Source organism: Macaca fascicularis, chromosome 19, assembly GCF_037993035.2.
Source record: "Macaca fascicularis isolate 582-1 chromosome 19, T2T-MFA8v1.1".
Classification (NCBI taxonomy): domain Eukaryota; kingdom Metazoa; phylum Chordata; class Mammalia; order Primates; family Cercopithecidae; genus Macaca; species Macaca fascicularis.
The window spans coordinates 53,733,937-53,752,960 of record NC_088393.1 but is presented as its reverse complement, the minus strand read 5'-3'; the positions used below and the strand labels follow the sequence as shown (position 1 = coordinate 53,752,960).

The window sequence follows — 19,024 nt, the reverse complement described above, 5'->3', positions numbered from 1 at the left end:
GAAACAGCCATCTGTGGGGTAGATACTGGAGCTCTCCTTTTTTTTTTTTGAGATGGAGTCTCGCTCCGTCGCCCAGGCTGGAGTGCAGTGGGGCAGTCTCGGCTCACTGCAAGCTCTGCCTCCTGGGTTCATGCCATTCTCCTGCCTCAGCCTCCCGAGTAGCTGGGACTACAGGTGCCCACCACCACGCCTGGCTAATTTTTTGTATTTTTAGTGGAGATGGAGTTTCACTGTGTTAACCAGGATGGTCTCGATCTCCTGACCTTGTGATCTGCCCACCTCAGCCTCCCAAAGTGCTGGGATTACAGGCATGAGCCACCACGCCCGTCATCATTTTATAGATGAGATAGTTGAGGCCAAGAGAGGGTAAGCGACTTGCTCAGGGTCACCCAGTTAGGAAACAGTGGTACTATTTCCAAACCCGGGGAGTCAGGTCCTCCGGAAAAAGTTTGAACTCTTGGGTAGCAAGATGGAGCTGCAGTGTCCTAATCTGTAAAGTTGGGACAATGGGCATGCCACAGGAAGTCACCCAGGGTTTGGTTCTGATGCAGAAAGTAACACAGCCCTGGAGTCACAGTCCGGGTTCTGTTCCTGCCTGCCTTCTTGGGTGTTGACCTGTACTTACTGGGAAATGGAAATCAGTTTCTCTACCTTGCGGGTTGGCACCCAAGATTCCAGTCCTGGCTGTTCTGCTCAGCTTGTCTGAATTTCCTTCCTCAACTCCTGCCCACATGCTTTCCATTGCGTCCGCCTTTAGAGGGTGAAATAAAAGCAGAGGTGGCAGGAATAGCCCTGGGCAAATTGGCCCAGCGTTGCCCACACACCAGCACCAGGCAGGGTCCTAAGTGTCACTCATGGGCATGTCAGGCAACCCAAGGATGCAGGTACCATCCGTTTGTATATGTCGCAGAGATCACATGTGACATGGCCACCTGGGGACTCTCTCAGGAAGGAGGGACAGTGGCAGCAGGTGTCCCGTTTTCGTAGCAGCATGGATAAATTTGAGCAAAGCCACCATGGGCCCGCACCCCACCAGGCAGCCTACCTCAGTCATTTCCCTTTTTGATGCTGCCAAGAAGATGCTTCTACCCAAGAAAGACAAAAAGCAATTGTTTCTTATACTTTATTTACACGGGCCTGCCCTGAGGCCCCCACCCCATGAGAACCCATAAGGTGGGGGAAAGGGGAAGCAGGCAGCAGGGCCACAAGCTTGAAAAGGCTGAGTTCAGCTTTGGGGCACATCGGTCCAGGGAGCCACGGACCCCAGGGAAAATGCTCGACAACACCCACACAGTAACTAAGTGCATATGTGTAGGGGGAGAATTTAGGGGTGAGGGTCTTGTGGGTGTATGTACAGGTGGTCCAGCTATAATGAGACTGTCAGCATGCCCCCTCATTCTCCCAGGTCCCAGAGGCCGCCCATCTCAGGACAGTGGGGATATGCGTCCTCACTCCGCAGCCAGCAGCGGCCCTGACGGCTCTGGATATAAGGTTTCAGCCGCGAGGCCTGCCTTGCCTCACCTGTGCTCCAGTCCACACCAAATCACCCTCTCAGGACTCAGTGCCTCTCACATTACTATCTCCAGCTCGCCCCTCTCCTGAGAGCGCCAGACCCTTACACTCAGTGTCCTGTCCTGTGGTGTCCTACAAACACTGCCAGCCTAACATTTCCAGAGAGCACGCCTGGTTCTCACCCTCCGCGAACCCAATCTCCCTATCCTTCGTCTCTCCTCCATCCAAAACCAAGGAGTCCTCTCTGCTGCTGTGTCCTCCTGTGATCCTTCATGAAATTCTCTCACTTCCACCTCTGAAATAGCTTCAAATCTGACTGCTTCATACCCCTCAGTGGCCTCCATCCTGGTCCGGCCACCGTCGCTTCCCACCTGCAATCCCCTCCTTTCTGGGCTCCAGCTTCCACCCCTGCCCCTGTCAATTTGTCCTCCTACAGGGCAGACAAGAAGGATCTGTTTAAAACATTAGCCCACTTGGGCCAGACGTAGTGGCTCATGCCTGTAATCCCAGCACTTTGGGAGGCAGAGATGGGTGGATCACTTGAGGTCGGGAGTTCGAGACCAGCCTGGCCAACGTGGGGAAACCCCATTTCTACTGAAAATACAAAAATTAGCTGGGCATGGTGGCAGATGCCTGTAATCCCAGATACTCAGGAGGCTTGAACTCGGGAGATAGAGGCTGCAGTGAGCCAAAATTGCACCACTGCACTCCAGCCTGGGCGACAGAGTGAGACTCCTTTTCAAAAAAAAAAAAAAAAAAAGGCCGGGCGTGGTGGCTCATGCCTGTAATCCCAGCACTTTGGGAGACCCGTGGTGGGAGGATTACTTGAGCCCAGGAGTTCAAGACCAACCTGGGTAACAGTGAGATCCTGTATCATTTTTAAAAAAATAAAATATTACCCCCAAGAGACACTCCTAAGAATCTCCAAAGCACCTGAAATGAAATCCCAACTTGTGTGCCCCTGCCCACTTCTCTCTCTCTCCCCACCTGTTGGCTCTGACTTAATTCTACTCCAGCCAAGGCTGAGCGCCTTCCTGCCCAAGGGCCTTTGCCTATGCTATCGCTTCCGCCTAGAATCCTGTTCTCCAGCTCTCCCCAAAGTGATCTCCTTCACCTCTTTCGGGGATGGCTTAAATGTCACCTCCTTGGAGACACCTCCCAGACCACCCTAGGCACCCTTCTCACTTCCCTTCATAACCATTCCATAGCGTGTGTGGAACTTGATGTTTTGTGTTCACGGTCTGTCTTCCCCACTCAGTTGTCATCTCCAGGAGGGACCTCTTTTCTGTTTCCTTCACCATTTCCCCAGCGTCCTCCATACTGGGCCTGGCACGCAGTAGGCACTCAATAAATCCATGCTAACTGAACAGACACAGGGATCCCGCCCCCTAGCAGTAACTTTCCAACACCCGTCTGGCCTCATTCCCAGGCCCTGGGAGGGTCCCCGAAGACAAGCCGCGGCCGGTGGGGACCTCGCCGGGGCCGGAGCCGGAGGGCAGGGCCCGGAAGGCGCGCTCCGGGAGCTGGCGCTGCTCCTCGCCCAGGCTGCGGCGCAGGCGGCAGTGGTGCCAGCCACGGCGGATCTCCGACTGCACCTGCGACACGATGGCGCTCAGAGGCTGCGCCGTACCCGGCGCTGCCGCCAGAGGGCGGGGGCGGCGGCCGGGGCTCTTCCTACCTCCTTGTTGATGAAGCAGTAGAGGACGCTGACCAGCAAGCCCTGCCAGAGGAGGCGCGGGGGTTACATCGCTGGTGGGGGCAGGACTGTAACCGCCTCCGCGCCCCCCTCCCCGTTTATTTTATTTTTTTTAAAGAGTCGGAATCCCGCTCTTGTTGCCCAGGCTGGAGTGCAGTGGCGCGATCTCGGCAAACTGCAACCTCCACCTTCCGGATTCAAGCGATTCTCCTGCTTCAGCCTCCTGAGTAGCTGGGATTACAGGCACCCTCCACCAAGCCCGGCTAATTTTTGTATTTTTGGTAGAGACGGGGTTTCACCCTGTTGTCCAGGCTAGTCTCCAACTCCTGACCTCCGGTGATCCACCCGCCTCAGCTGGGATTACAAAGTGCTAGGATTACAGGCATGAGCCACCACGCCCAGCCTATGTAACTGTTCTCTTAATAAACTCGAGCCCTTGCCAGGCCCTGAAACACCTCAGCTACCACCACCTTTGTCCTAAACTATTAGGGTCATCTTTTCACTGGTTCCTGGCTTCCCCCACACCAATCCCACTGTATGCCCCAGAAGGTTAGCTGAGCACTGCTGGCTGGGGGTTAAGAACTGCGGACCCTGGAGGTGGGCTCCCTGGACTCAAAAACCACCTCTCCACTTTATTTCCCATTTGAGCAAGCTGCTTAACTGCTCAGTTTCTTCATCTGGAAAATGGAGCAGTAATATAGTGGTAGTTGTGAGAATTTATTGTTGTGAGATTGTGTTGCTGTTTTTGTTTTTGTTTTTCTTTTTTTTTTTTTGGAGACAGGGAGACAGAGTCTTGCTCTGTTGCCCAGGCTGGAGTGCAGAGTCTAGGCCAGGCATGGTGGCTCACACCTGTAATCCCAGCACTTTGGGAGGCCGAGACGGGCGGATCACGAGGTCGGGAGATCGAGACCATCCTGGTTAACATGGTGAAACCCCGTCTCTACTAAAAAATACAAAAAACTAGCCGGGCGAGGTGGCGGGCGCCTGTAGTCCCAGCTACTCGGGAGGCTGAGGCAGGAGAATGGCGTGAACCCGGGAGGCGGAGCTTGCAGTGAGCTGAGATCTGGCCACTGCACTCCAGCCTGGGTGACAGCGCGAGACTCCAGTCTCAAAAAAAAATAAAAAAATAAAAAATAAATTAAAAATTTTAAAAAATTAGCCAGGCATGGTGATGGGCACCTGTAATCCCAGCTACTCACGAGGCTGAGGCAGGAGAATTGCTTGAACCTGGGAGGCGGAGGTTGCAGTGAGCCGAGATCGCGCCACTGCACTCCAGCCTGGGTGACAGAGCGAGACTCCAGTCTCAAAAAAAAAAAGGCCAGGTGCGGTGGCTCAAGCCTGTAATCCCAGCACTTTGGGAGGCCGAGACGGGCGGATCACGAGGTCAGGAGATCGAGACCATCCTGGCTAACACGGTGAAACCCCGTCTCTACTAAAAAATACAAAAAACTAGCCGGGCGAGGTGGCGGGCACCTGCAGTCCCAGCTACTCGGGAGGCTGAGGCAGGAGAATGGCGTAAACCCGGGAGGCGGAGCTTGCAGTGAGCTGAGATCCGGCCACTGCACTCCAGCCTGGGCGGCAGAGCGAGACTCCGTCTCAAAAAAAAAAAAAAAATCTCACCCAGACCAAATCCTTCTGCTGAGAGCCCTCCCATGGCCCCTGCTTCAAGCAGAGGAAAAGTCGAAGTCCTCATCTGGCCCCCCGAGGCCCCTCACCTCTCTGTCCTCATCTCCTCACAGCCTCTCTACTGGCTCCCATGCTTCAGGCACCCTGGTCTTCCTCCCTGTCGCCAGCTACTCTCCTGCCTCAGGGATCTTGTCCTTGGTATTTCCCTGCCTGAAACATTTCCCCCAAATACTTACCTGGCTTGTCCCCTCACGTTCTTCAGGTCTCTGTTCCAGTGTCTGCTCAGAAATGCTTTCCCTTGACCCCACCTAAAACAGCAACCTGGCCAGGCATGGTGGCTCACACCTGTAATCCCAGCATTTTGGGAAGCCGAAGTGGGAGGATCACTTGAGCCCAGGAGCTCAAGACAAGCCAGAGGAATATAGCAAGACCCCATCTGTACAAAAAATACAAAAATTTGGCCAGGCGTGGTGGCTGATGCCTGTAATTCCAGCATTTTGGGAGACCGAGGCGGGAGGTCAATTGAGGGCAGGAGTTTGAGACCAGCCAGGGCAATACGGTAAAACCCCAACTCTACTAAAAATACAAAGGTTATCCGAGTGTGGTGGTGCACGCCTAATCCCAGCTACTCAGGAGGCTGAATTGCGTGAACCCAGGAGGCAGAGGTTGCAGTGATCTGAGATCACACCACTGCACTCCAACCTGGGTGACAGAGTGAGACTATATATCAAAAAAGAAAACAGCTGGGTGCAGTGGCTCATGCACAATCCCAGCACTTTGGGAGGCTGAGGCAAATGGATCACCTGAAGTCGGGAGTTTGAGACCAGCCTGACCAACATGGAGAAACCCCATCTCTACCAAAAATACAAAGTTTGCTGGGCGAGGTGGCTAACACCTGTAATTCTAGCACTTCAGGAGGCTGAGGAGGGTGGATCATGAGGTCAGGAGTTCAAGATCAGCCTGGCCAAGATGGTGAAATCCCATCTCTACTAAAAATACAAAAATTAGCCGAGAGTCGTGGCAGGTGCCTGTAATCCCAGCTACTCAGGAGGCTGAGGCAGAGAACTGGTTGAACCCAGGAGGTGGAGCTTGCAGTTAGCCGAGATTGCACCACTGCACTCCAGCCTGGGCGACAGAGCGAAACTCTGTCTCAAAGAAAAAAAAAAAAAATTAGCTGGGCATGGTGGCACACCCCTGTAATCCCAGCTACTTGGGAGGCTAAGGCAAGAGAATCGCTTGAATCTGCGAGGCGAAGGTTGCAGTGAGCCGAGATCGTGCCATTGCACTCCAGCCTGGGCAACAAGAGTGAAACTCTATCTCAAAAAAAAAAAAAATTAGTCAGGTGTGATGGCTTGCTCCTGAGCTCCCAGCTACTTAGGAGGCTGAGGCAGGAGGATTGCTGAGGCAGGAGGATTACTTCGGCCCAGGAGTCCAAGGCTGCAGTGAGCTAGGATCACACCCGTGCACTCCAGCCTGGGCAACAGAGGGAGACCTCATCTCTAAAAAAATAAAAATAAATAAAACAGTAACCCCATCCCTCAGTGGACACTCGTCATCTCTTTTCTTGCTTCATTCTCCCTCTAGGCACATCTCACCATCTGACATTCTATATGCTTTACTTCTTTTTTGTTAGTTTGTTTGTTGAGACATGGTCTCCCTCTGTGGCCAGGTAGAAGTGCAGTGGCACAATCTTGGTGCTCTGCAACCTCCACCCTCTGGGTTCAGGCGATTCTCCCACCTCAGCCTCCTGAATAGCTGGGATTACAGGCAGCTGCCACCACACCTGGCTAATTTTTGTATTTTTTAGTAGAGACGGGGTTTCACCATATTGGTCAGGCTGGTCTGGAACTCCCAACCTCAGGTGATCCGCCTGCCTTGGCCTCCCAAAAAGCTGGGATTACAGGTGTGAGCCACCACACCCAGCTGTATGCCTTACTTCTATAGTGTGTTCAGTGTGTCTTTCCCACTGGAGGATAGGGACCATTTGGTTCTTGGCTATATCCCTGTGATAAGCCTGGAGAAGTGCTGAGTATATATACATGCTCAGTAATTTTTTGCTGAATTTAATGAATGAACAGTCTTGTCCAGTGAGGCTGGTATTGTCCCCACTTTGGAGATGAGAAAACTGAGGCTGAATGAGGTGAAGCAGGTTGGGGACTCAGGTAAAACAAGCAAGTGTAGGGTGGGCTTTCAATTTTGGAATGAATCTTTCCTTAGATTCTGCACGTTGGCACTTCACTTACCTCTCCCTACTCTCAACCCTGAGGTGAAGGTCACACAGCTGGCAAACAGCTAGAAAGTGACAGAACCTGAATTTGGCCCCAGCTGTGTCCAGCCTCAAAGCCCTCACTCTTCACTAGCAGGCAGCACTGCTGGGGCTGCCAATCTCCTGTCCCGGTCCCTGTTGCTCCCCGCAGCCCAGGAAAGTCCTATCTTAGTATTTTGTATTGAATGAATGAACGGGCTGGGCGACACGGCTCATGCCTATAATCCCAGCACTTCTGGAGGCCGAGGCGGGTGGATTACCTGAGTGAGGTTAGGAGTTGGAGACTAGCCTGGCCAACATGGTGAAACCCCGTCTCTACTAAAAATACAAAATTAGCCAGCTGTGGTGGCACATTCCTGTAATCCCATCTACTCTGGAGGCTGAGGAAGAGAATCGCTTGAACCCGGGAGTCAGAGGCTGCAGTGAACCGGGATCGCGCCACTGCACTCCAGCCTGGGCGACAGAGCGAGACTCCGTCTCAAAAAAAAAAAAAAAAAAAAAAAAGAATGAATGAATGAATGAACGAAGTAAATCTCATCTTCACACCCCATTCAGTGGCTGCACCAGAGAACGACTGCAGCTCTCGTGCCCCTCTGGGGAGGAGGCCCTGGGTGGAAGGATGGAGCTCCTGCACCCTGCCTATGCACCTGGAAAGAGCTGAGGAAGATCTCAAAGCCGAGCTTGGCGAAGCGCAGGGCGCCCCGGGCCTGTTCCTCGGTCACGGGAGCAAACACCACCTCGTGGACACCCAGCAGGGGCACCAGCGTCAGCGTGGAGCGAGCCAGCCTGGGGAGAGAGGGCAGCAGTGATCCCGCAGCCCTGGTTCCCCATCTCAGCCCTGGTTCCCCATCTCGCACCCGGCCCCTTCCCCTCGGTCCCCACCGCATGCCCTCACCTCAGCCGGTAATCCCGGCAGCGCATTTGCCGTGTCCTCAGCTTGGACAGGAGAATGCCAAGAATGCGGATAAAAATGAGGAAATTAATCTGTGGGGAGAGATAAGGTCTGAGCCAGCCGCGATCCCATTCTGGAGGGGGAGGAGGAGGTGGCACCCCACTTCCCAGAATGGTAAATCCCTGAGGACGGCCTGGTGGAGGCGGGACCGATCCTACCAAGATGGTCATGAGGATGGGGGTCCGTATAATCCACCAAATGGCCTTGACTTCGTTGCGCTCCCAGCACCTGAGGAAGGCGGAGTAGAGCTAAGAGATAGAAAAACTCTAGACTCACCGATCACCACGTTCATTTGCTCGCTAGGCCCCGCCCACCGCACTTGAGACCACACACATTCTCTAAGGTCCCGCCCGTTACGATCTAGGCCCCACTCCCTCCCCTTGCCGGTTGCCCTCGAACACAACCTTTCCTAGCTCCCCATTCCTTTGGATCCCGCCCACATACCCCCAGCACCGAATAGCCTTCCGACCCTGCCCACGTTTCCATCACAACCCGCCCACGTCCCTCAAAGCCCCGCCCACCTCCCACGCCCCGCCCCAGACCCTGCAACTCACTGCGTGTTCTCGTACAGGTACCTGACGATCACCCAGGGAATGACGAAAAGCGCGGGGGCCCCTGTGCAGACCCCGACCCCGCCCCCCCACCCCGCCGCAGCTGTCAGCGCGCTCACGGGCCCCGCCAGGCCCAAGACCCGCGGAATTCCTCTGTCGGGGTGGGGGAGGCAGAAGCCTAGAGACGGGAGGAGACCCCCAGAGGCCAACCAGCAGGGCAGTTGGGGGAGCCGAGGAGAGGCGCGCTGGGTTGGGCGGGGGACGGGATCGGGGCTCACCCCAGCCGAGGAGCAGGTAGTAGCGGAAGTGGCCCTCCTCGGAGCCTCCCACGATCACCAGGAGACTGTGCAAGTAGACGCCCTCCACCAGCAGCCACGTGTAGTTGGCACCCACGCAGTACTGGGTCACGATCTGGGCCGTGCGGCAGGCAGCGAGGGCCTAGGGAGTGGCCAGACCGGTAGAGAGGTAGTCAGCGCTGCCTGGGTGTCTCCGAACCTCCCCCAACCTTGATCGCCCTTCCACCCCATCTCTTGCCATCAAAGGTGCTTCCACTCTGTGTCCCCAGTGAATGGTATCAGTGATTGGTTTCTCTCACTCTATTCCCTTTCCCTATATGGACTCTCCCACTCTGAACCCCTTAACAATTGGTATCTGGTTGGGCACGGTGGCTCACGCCTTATAATCCCAGCACTTTAGGAGGCCGAGGTGGGCGGATCACCTGAAGTCAGGAGTTGGAGACCAGCCTGGCCAACGTGGTGAAACCCCGTCTTTACTAAAAATACAAAAATTAGCCGGGCGTGGTGGCGGGCGCCTGTAATTCCAGCTACTTGGGAAGCTGAAGCAGTAGAATGGCTTGAACCCAGGAGGCGGAGGTTGCGGTGAGCCGAGATTGCGCCACTGCGCTCCAGCCTGGGCGACAGAAGGAGACTCCGTCTCAAAAAAAAAAAAAAAAAAAAAAAAAGAATCCGCTTCTTTTTTGAGACTCCGTCTCAGAAAAACAAAACAAAAAAACAAAAAAAATGGGTATCTTCCATCATTGCCATCAGTTCCCCCTAGATCCCCAAAATGTGACCTCTGTCACTGGTCACCCCAGCTCCTTCTAAGAACTGAACTCTCCTGCCAGTACCCACATTATGGACTCTCCTGCCCTATGGCTTCCTCTTTTTTTTTTTTTTTTTTTTTTTTTTAAGATGGAGCCTTGCTCTGTTACCCAGGCTGGAGTGCAATGGCACAATCTCAGCTCACTGCAATCTCTGCCTCCCGGGTTCAAGTGATTCTCCTGCCTCAGCCTCCCGAGTAGCTGGGACTACAGGCAAGCACCCCACACCCAAAAATACAAATACACTCTGTATTTTTAGCAGAGATGGGGTTTCACTATGTTGGTCAGGTTGGTCTCAAACTCCTGACCTCGTGACCTGCCTGCCTCGTCCTCCCAAAGTGCTGGAATTACAGGCATGAGCCACCGTGTCCAAACCCTCATTTTTTTTTTTTTTTTTTTTTGAGACAGGGTCTCAGTCTTTCACTGGATTGCACTGGCGCTGTCACAGCAGCACAACTCACTGCAGCCTCAACCTCCTGGACTCAAGTGATCCTACCATCTCAGCCTCCCAAGTAGCTGGGAGTACAGGCACGGGCCACCATGTTCGGCTAATTTTTGTACGTTTTTGTAGAGATGGGGTTTTGCTATGTTACCCAGGCTGGTCTGGAACTCCTGGGCAGAAAGCGATCCGCCTACCTCAGCCTCCCAAAGTGCTGGGATTACAGGCATGAGCCACTTCTGGGCCATGCTATAGCTTTTTTTTTTTTTTTTTTTTTTTTTGAGACGGAGTCTCGCTCTGTCGCCCAGGCTGGAGTGCAGTGGCCGGATCTCAGCTCACTGCAAGCTCCGCCTCCCAGGTTTACGCCATGCTCCTGCCTCAGCCTCCTGAGTAGCTGGGACTACAGGCGCCCGCCACCTCGCCCAGCTAGTTTTTTGTATTTTTTAGTAGAGACGGGGTTTCACCGTGTTAGCCAGGATGGTCTCGATCTCCTGACCTCGTGATCCACCTGTCTCGGCCTCCCAAAGTGCTGGGATTACAGGCTTGAGCCACCGCGCCCGGCTGCTATGGCTTTTAAAAAAATTTTTTTTTGTGACAGACTCTGGCTCTGTCACCCAGGCTGGAGTGCAGTGGCGCAATCTCAGCTCACTGTAATCTACCCGCTCCCAGGTTCAAGTGATTCGTCTGCCTCAGCCTCCTGAGTAGCTGAGACTACAGGTGTGCACCACCACGCCCGGCTAATCTTTGTATTTTTAGTAGAGATGGGGTTTCACCATATTGACCAGGCTGATCTTGAACTCCGGACCTCGTGATCTGCCCGCCTCGGCCTCCCAAAGTGCTGGGATTACAGACGTGAGCCACTGTGCCTGGGTGTGTGCTATGGCTTTTTTTTTTTTTTTTTTTTTTTTTTTTTTTTTTTTTGAGACAGAGTTTCGCTCTTTTTGCCCAGGCTGGAGTGCAATGGCGCGATCTCGGCTCACCGCAACCTCTGCATCCCAGGTTCAAGCGATTCTGTTGCCTCAGCCTTCCAAGTAGCTGTGATTACAGGCATGTGCCACCACCTTGGCTAATTTTGTATTTTTAGTAGAGACAGGGTTTCTCCATGTTGGTCAGGTTGGTCTTGAACTCCCGACCTCAGGTGATCCACCTGCCTCGGCTCCCAAAGTGCTGGGATTACAGGCGTGAGCCACCGCGCCCGTCCACTATGGCTTCTTAACAATTGGTATGGTCCAACTTTTGACTAGATAGTTCTCACCACGTCTACTCCCAGCCTCTAGCCTCTCCCACCCTTTCTCCTAGTAACAAACTGGCACTTACCACATCCCAGTCCCCAGTTACTTTCTTGTATCCTGCCATGCCTCACCTCCAGCAGGTGGATTCTCTCATTGGTGAAAAAGTTCAATGATGGGTGAGATAATGAGGGAGAGGAATGGAAAATTCCAATATGGGAGTGATAGGCTGGGAGAGTTCAATGAGGCCGAGTTGGGAGGTTCCCTCTCCAAATGTGTCTTGATCCCCCACCCCAAGACACATTTGGAGAGGGACCCTCCCAGCTCAGATAAACTGTGAGAGTGTAGGAGATAGGAAATGCACTGAGAACTTCCTGGTCCCACCAGAGAAGCAAGATTCCCATTTGGAGGAATGGAAGGAGGATGCCCACCTGGTTCCACAGCACAAGGGCCTGGTCCCCAAGGTAGGGGCCAGGTCGAGGCAGTAGACGGTCCCGGCTGAGAATCGCCGCCGCTCGCAGTGTGAAAGACGTGAACAGGTTGATGTGGATATAGTTTCTAGTGCAATGTAGTCGCCTAGGGAATTTGGAAGGCAGTTTGGGGGCCCCTGGAGAGCTGCCCTCAGCCACACAGAGCTCTATTTTTTTTTTTTTTTTAAACAGGGTCTCACTCTGTCACCCAGGCTAGAATGCAGTGGCACAATCAGGGCTCACTGCAGCCTCAACCTCCCGAGCTCAAGCAATCCTCCTGTCTCAGCGCCCCACTATAGCTGGGACCACAGGTGCACCACCAGCATGCCTAGCTAATTTTTTATTTTTCGCAGAGACAAGGTTTCACTATGTTGCCCAGCCAGATTTCAAACTCCTGGACTCAAGCGATCCTCGTGCCTTGGCCTCCCAAAGAGCTGGGATTACAGGCATCAGCCACCAAAGAGAGCTCCTTTAACCACCCCCACTGCTCCCCATAGAACCACCAGTGGATGGTTGGAGCTGGTGGAACCAGACCACCCCATCTTACTGGACAAACTGAAGCCGAGCTCACATCTCTGCCGCCACCACTCAGGGTTCAAGTCCCACCTGAACAAGCTCAAGATGAGCAGGGCTAGCAGCAGTGTGGCGAGAGACAGGGAGTAGCCGACGGTGTACATGACCTGCAGCCGCTCCAAGATGAGCCTTTGGTCCTGGGGGGGCGAGAAGGGGAAGGGAACAAGGCTTGGCTCGAAGCCCCAGGCCCAGAGAGAGACTGGAAGGACCTCTGCTCTTTGTTTCTGCCCAAATACCCTATGTTCTCTTGGGGAACAGCTTACCCTTTTTTGAGAAGGGCCGACTCCACCCTTCAGCTCCAGGGCACGAGGCATGTGACCAGCCAACCAGATAATTTTTTTTTTTTTTTTTTTTTGAGATATAGTCTTGCTTTGTTGCCCTGGAGTACTCTGGCAGGATCATGGTTCCTTGCAGCCTCGCCCTCCAGGGCTCAAGCGATCCTCCCGCCCCAGACTCCAGAGTAGCTGGGACTACAGGTGCGCACCAACATGCCCAGCTAATTTTTGTATTTTTAATAGAGACGGGGTTTCACCATATTGGCCAGAATGGTCTCAATCTCTTGATCTCGTGATCCGCCCACCTCGGCCTCCCAAAGTGCTGGGATTACAGGCATGAGCCACTGCTCCTGGCCAAAGTTTTGTATTTTTTGTAGAGATGGAGTTTCACCATGTAACCCAGGCTGGTCTCAAAATCCTGCGCTCAAGCAATCATCTTCTCAAAGTGTTGGAATTACAGGCATGAGCCACTGAGCTCAGCCCAACTAGAGCATTCTTTTATTTAGTTATTTATTTTTTTGAGATGGAGTCTCACTCTGTCACCCAGGTTGGAGTACAGTGGCACGATCTTGGCTCACTGCAACCTCTGCCTCCTGGGTTCCAGCAATTCTCATGTCTCAGCCCCCTGAGTAGCTGGGACTACAGGTGCACACAACCACGCCCGGCTAATTTTTGTATTTTTAGTAGACACGGGGTTTTGCCATGTTGGCTAGGCTGGTCGCAAACTCCTGACCTCAAGTGATCCACCCTCCTTGGCCTCCCAAAGTGCTGGGATTACAGGCATGAGCCACAGCACCCAGCCATCTTATTGTTTTCCATCACATAAGCCAATACATCTTTCTGTCTCGCTCTTTGAAGCAAGTCTGAGTTGAGTTTCTCTCACTTACAACCCAGAGCTCTGAATAGTCCAAGGGATTTCAGGCCCTGCCTGAATCTACTGCCTTTCCTTCTCTCCCTGGACTCCTAACCTGAAGCCCTCACCTCTTCTTACCAGAAAGGCCTCATTCTTCTCTGGGTTCTCACATTGTGTGTGGTCTCTCCAAAGTCCCCATTGGCCATCACTGCCACACTGGCGGAGGACAAAACCTGCAGCCACTGTGGGGAAAGAAGAGAGGGAATTAAGGCACACAGAGAAAGAGATAAATACAGAAAGACAAACTGTGAGACAATAACAGAGAGGGAGAGAGCAGAAGTGGTGACCATGATGATGATGATGATAAACCCTTATATGGCATGCTATATGTATTAATTTAATATTCATACAAGCCCATGGAATTGGTAATATCCTTAACCTAGTTTTACATATGGGAAAATTGAGATACAAAAAGTTAAGGCTGGGCACGGTGGCTCACGCCTGTAATCCCAGCACTTTGGGAGTCTGCGATGGGCAGATCAGGAGGTCAAGAGATCGAGACCATCCTGGCCAACATGGTGGAACCCTGTCTCTACTAAAAATACAAAAATTAGCTGGGCATAGTAGCACCCGCCTGTAGTCCCAGCTACTTGGGAGGCTGAGGCAGGAGATTGGTTGAACCTGGGAGGTGAGGTTACAGTGAGCCGAGATCACGCCACTGCATTCCAGCCTTGCAACAAAGCCAGACTCCGTCTCAACAACAACAACAAAACAACAAAAACAACAAAAGTTAAATAGGCCTGTAATCCCAGCGCTTTGGGAGACTGAGGTGAGAGGATCCCTTGAGGCCAGGAGTTTAAGATCAGCCTGGGTAACATGGCAAGACTCTGTCACTGCCAAAAAAAAAAATTAGCTGGATGTGTTAGCATGCGCCTCTAGTCCCTGCTATTTGGGAGGCTGAGGCGGAAAGATCGCTTGAACCCAGGAGTTCCGAGGCTGCAGTGAACTATGATGCCGCCACCACATGGGTGACAGACCCAGACTCTGTCTCAAAAAGGAAAAAAGTAGGGGCCGGGCACGGTGGCTCACGCCTGTAATCCCAGCACTTTGGGAGGCTGAGGTGGGCAGATCACGAGGTCAGGAGATCGAGACCACGGTGAAACCCCGTCTCTACTAAAAAAATACTAAAAATTATCCGGGCATGGTGGTGGGCGCCTGTAGTCCCAGCTACTTGGGAGGCTGAGGCAGGAGAATGGTGTGAACCCGGGAGGTGGAGCTTGCAGCGAGCCGAGATCGCACCACTGCACTCCAGCCTGGGCAACAGAGCGAGACTCCGTCTCAAAAAAAAAAAAAAAAAAAAGAAAAAAGAAAAAAAATAGGTTAAATAAACTGCCTGAGGCGACATAGCTAGTTAGGCTAAGATGCCCAGAGACTGACAGACTCAGGAAAAGGAGACAAAATAAGAACGCTGTGGTGCCCGGGCATGGTGGCTGACGCCTGTAATCCCAGAACTTTGGGAAGCCAACGCCGGCAGATCACTTGAGGTCAGGAGTTCGAGACCAGCCTGGCCAACATGGTAAAACCCCGTCTCTACTAAAAATCCAAAAAAAAAAAAAAAATAGCCGGGTGTGGTGGCGCACGCCTGTAATCCCGGCTTCTCGGGAGTCTGAGGCTGGAGAACCGCTTGAACCCAGGAGGCAGAAGTTGCAATGAGCCGAGTTCATCCCACTGCGCTCCAGCCTGGGTGACAGAGGGAGACTTCGTCTCCAAATAAATAAATAGAAAGAGATATGGAGACAGAGAAGCTGCATTATGTGAGAGAGTCAGGGTTGGACAGACAGGAGAAACCCAGCCTGGTAGAAAGGAGTAGAGGGCAAAGAAGAGCAGGAGAGGGGTGCAGGTGAGCTGCAGGACTCGGATGTAGGAGTCTGGGGGCAAAGGTTAGCAGCTGTTTGTGTCTGGGGAGGGCTCTGGGCCCAGGGAATACCTCACCGTGGTGGTGCCAGGGCAGGTACCAGGGGCAGGAGGCACGGGCAGTGGCGTTGGGTGCAGCATAGTTCCAGCAGACGTACATATCGAAGGACCCGTTACAGGCGAGGCCTGGGAGAGGGCATGAGGGCCAGGTGCCCAGTGGACCTACTGCGCAGTGGGCCAGTGCTTCTCCGCCGGCCACACCAAGCCCGGCTCTAGCCCCGCCCACTCGGAGGGCGTTCCGTCCCGGCTGGGCCACAAGCTCCTCCCACCAGCCTCAAAGCTCCGCCCCTCCTCCCTGCCCCACTCTGGGCTCCTCCCACCAAACAAGTCCCCTCCCCAGATCGTCCCACCTGGAGGGGCCCTTCAGTCTTCATCCCAAACCCCGCCCCCTTCAAGGTTTATTTATGTGCTGGCCCCGCCCAAGGCTCCACCCATTTCGAGCTTCTTCTCAGGCCTTCCGAAGGAACTGTGGTCCTGCCGCCAGTTCCCACCACGCTCAGGTCAGCCCCCGGGCCTCTCCAGCCCACATCGCCCCGAGATTTCTTCTCCGCCCGTCAGCCCAAGGCCCACCCCAAGTCCACCCCTCTCAGCCTCAGCCCTCCTGGTCACACCTGAAGGCGGTTCCGCGGCTGCCCGTCTGCCGGAGGCCCACCCCAGCCCACTCCAAGCCCACCCCTCTCAGCGTCCCCAGCCCTCCTGGTCACACCTGAAGGCGGTTCCGCGGTTGCCAAGGTCTCCTGGCACTCCCTGCGGTACCGTTCCCAGCGCTGGTACAGCTCCCCCGCCGTCTGCCCCTCAGAGCCTGTCTAGGAAAAGAAAGAAGGGAGGACCCCCCAGACCGACTCCCGCTCCCAGGCTGCTAGTTCCATGTGGGCCAGAAGCGCCCCAGAGAGACTTCAAGGGGCTGTCGCGTTTTGCTCGGGAGTCTTTGGTGGCTTGGAAACCAGTTCCAAGTTTTGGGGTGGGGTGCCTGGAAGCCACCCAATGGAGTTGCTATGGGAGACTGAAAACCTTCAAGAAAATTGGGGAGGGGGTGGCTGGAAATTATCAGGAGGGTTTGTTGGGGGAAAAAAAGGGAGTGGAAACAATAATCAAAACTTGAATCTGGGCCCGGGCACAGTGGCTCAGGCCTGCAATCCCAGTACTTTGGGAGGCCGAGGAGGGTGGGTCACTTGAGGCCAGGGGTTCGAGACCAGCCTGGCCAACACGGTGAAACCCCCGTCTCTACTAAAAATCCAAAAATTAGCCGGGCGTGGTGGAGTGCCCATGTAATCCCAGCTACTTGAGAGGCTGAGGCGGGAGAATCGCTTGAACCCGGGAGACGGAGGTTGTAGTGAGCCCAGATCATGCCACTGCATCCCAGCCTCGGTGACAGACTGAAACTCCGTCTCAAAAAAAGAAAACAAACAAACGAAATACCACCCAACAACTTGAATCTGGGCAAGCGGGGCAGTCTTGAAACTCTCTTTGCGCTAAGGGAAGCCTTTTTTCTTTTTTCCTGAGACAGGGTCTCATTCTGTCACCCAAGTTGGAGCGCGGTGGCACGATCTCGGTTCACTGCAACCTCTGCCTCCCGGGCTCAAGTGATTCACCTGCCTCAGCCTCCCGAGTAGCTGGGATTACAGGCGGCCACCACCACACCCGGCTAACACCACACCAGGCTGGTCTCGAACTCCTGACCTCAGGTGATTCACCCGCCTTGGCTTCCCAAAGTGCTGGGATTACAGGCGTGAGCGACAGCGCCCGGACGAGGGAAGCCCTAAAACCGTTCCCATACCTCCCTCCAAGCCTGGAGCTCCTCTGGCTCCTCGCGTCCTCACCTCCGCCCTCCGGAGCAGCAGCCCCCACAGTGAGAGCCGGAACAGCAACTGCAGGATCGGAGAGGTAGTCATCGTGAGGGCGGCGAAGGGTCTGGTTCGTGTAGGGGCGATCAGGCCCGGAAGGTCCCAGGACAGGGTCAGCACCTCTGCCCTCCGACTCCAACCCCAGCGTCACCCCGTCTCAAGGATTCACACACGCGGACTCCGAGGCAGCACACCCGCTCCCCCAACTCCCAGGCGTGATGATCTGCGGGGAGGGAGAGGTACAGGAGTGGGTGGGACTCCGGTGGTGGGCGGGGCCCCTTAAGTGATTCCCCGGCCGCCCCTGACTGTTGCTGGGGCAGCAAAGGTGGAAGGGGGGTGTTTGCTGAGCGGGCGGTTGCCCTAGAGCTACGTTGGGCGGAAGTGTCAGTGTCACCGCGAGTCTGGACCTACAGACTCCTGGGAACCGGGAGACCGCCTTGGAGAGGAGGAGTAGAAACCGTCAGCCTAGCCCCCTTTTCTATGGGGAACTGAAAAACTTGAAGGTTTTCATTAACCCCTAGTGGGATACTTGAAACGCCCATCTGAGTTCCCACAGCCTGGTGGAGAACTTGAAACGCCCATCCGAGCTCCCACTCTCCAAGCCCAAAGGGTTTTCTAGCACAGATAGGAACCCAACCTTATAAAACTTCCCCCCCTGGGGGTAGATAAAGCCCAGAGTAAGTGGAACAACCCTTTTCCAGCATCCAAATACTGAGGGACTAGAGAAGCGACGGATCCGGGGTTAGGTGTGCAGATGCCTGGAAATCCATCTATCTAACGCCCAACAGCCACTCACCCGCGCCCCCGCGGCCCCACGTAGAGAAAGAGGGAAGCAGAGAGGATCTCAGGTCGAGCCCCAGAAAGACAGACAACGACGTCACAGACACAAGAGACAGAAATATAAAGACTGAGAGGCGCAGAGACGGAGGGACAGAATGAGACCCCCAGCCAGAGACCAGAAAACAACAAACAGAGAAAGAGATACAAATGTGGGCTAGGAGACAAAGAGGAAGCAGGGACGTGGAGGGAGACAGAGCGGGGGAAAGAGAAGTTATCTAGCAGCTAACCAGAGATGGAGACACGCAGACAGAGACATCAAGAGACAGAGATGAGCAGAGACTGTGGTGGGCACACAGACAGAGAGACAGAGGCAGGGCAGAGAAGCAGAGAGGGAGAGTGCCAGAGACTTGAGGGGTCAAGGGGGGCAGGGAGAATGGGCTGGGATTGGGGAGCCCTCACCTGTCCCCAGTCCTGCTCCTGGTCACTTGCTCCTGCAGCCCCCTGCCACCGCTGCCTCCACTGCCTCGTCTGGGCTCTGGGAGAGGTGACAGGCACTGGCAGCCCAGGGTGGTGGGAGGGGGCGGGGCCAAGGCGGGACAGGGAACGGAAGTGGGGAGCTCTGGGGCAGAGAGCCAGAGAGCCGAGCAGGGGGCAGTAGTCAAGGTCATCAGTGAGGGCAGTTACTGAATTGTCCTTATCGTCCTGAGGACCCCTGCACCAAGTGTGTACAATCTCTCATGCTGTCCCACCCACAGGTACCCACCCCCAACTGCCACTCATTCCCACAGCCTCAGTCACTCAATCAAACATGCAGTGTCACACACAATCCGATAGGCTGAGCCATAGAAAGGCACAGTCATAGAACCTCACAAGCTGTTACTCACA

The 19,024-nt window shown here is 54.3% G+C and overlaps 1 protein-coding gene across 3 annotated transcripts; it reads right to left on the bottom strand.

Annotated features, from left to right (window-relative positions):
• Positions 1-1,116: 1,116 nt before the first annotated feature.
• Positions 1,117-17,584, bottom strand: GIPR (gastric inhibitory polypeptide receptor). Of its 3 annotated transcripts, XM_005589605.5 has the most exons (13): positions 17,336-17,555; positions 16,222-16,321; positions 15,534-15,641; positions 13,680-13,783; positions 12,447-12,550; positions 11,802-11,946; positions 8,882-9,041; positions 8,607-8,667; positions 8,211-8,280; positions 7,996-8,084; positions 7,748-7,886; positions 3,191-3,232; positions 1,117-3,107 (listed from the first exon to the last, which is right to left on the bottom strand). In XM_005589605.5, exons 1-13 carry the CDS (start codon positions 17,405-17,407, stop codon positions 2,901-2,903), a joined length of 1,401 nt encoding a protein of 466 aa, XP_005589662.2. In that variant the 5' UTR covers positions 17,408-17,555; the 3' UTR covers positions 1,117-2,900. The 3 variants fall into 3 exon arrangements, 2 of the variants coding, with proteins under 2 accessions (XP_005589662.2, XP_073880020.1); XR_012427731.1 differs by lacking the exons at positions 1,117-3,107; positions 3,191-3,232; positions 8,607-8,667 and having other exon boundaries at positions 17,336-17,584; XM_074023919.1 differs by lacking the exons at positions 1,117-3,107; positions 3,191-3,232; positions 7,748-7,886; positions 7,996-8,084; positions 8,607-8,667 and having other exon boundaries at positions 8,092-8,280; positions 17,336-17,584.
• Between the last annotated feature and the right edge of the window lie 1,440 nt (positions 17,585-19,024).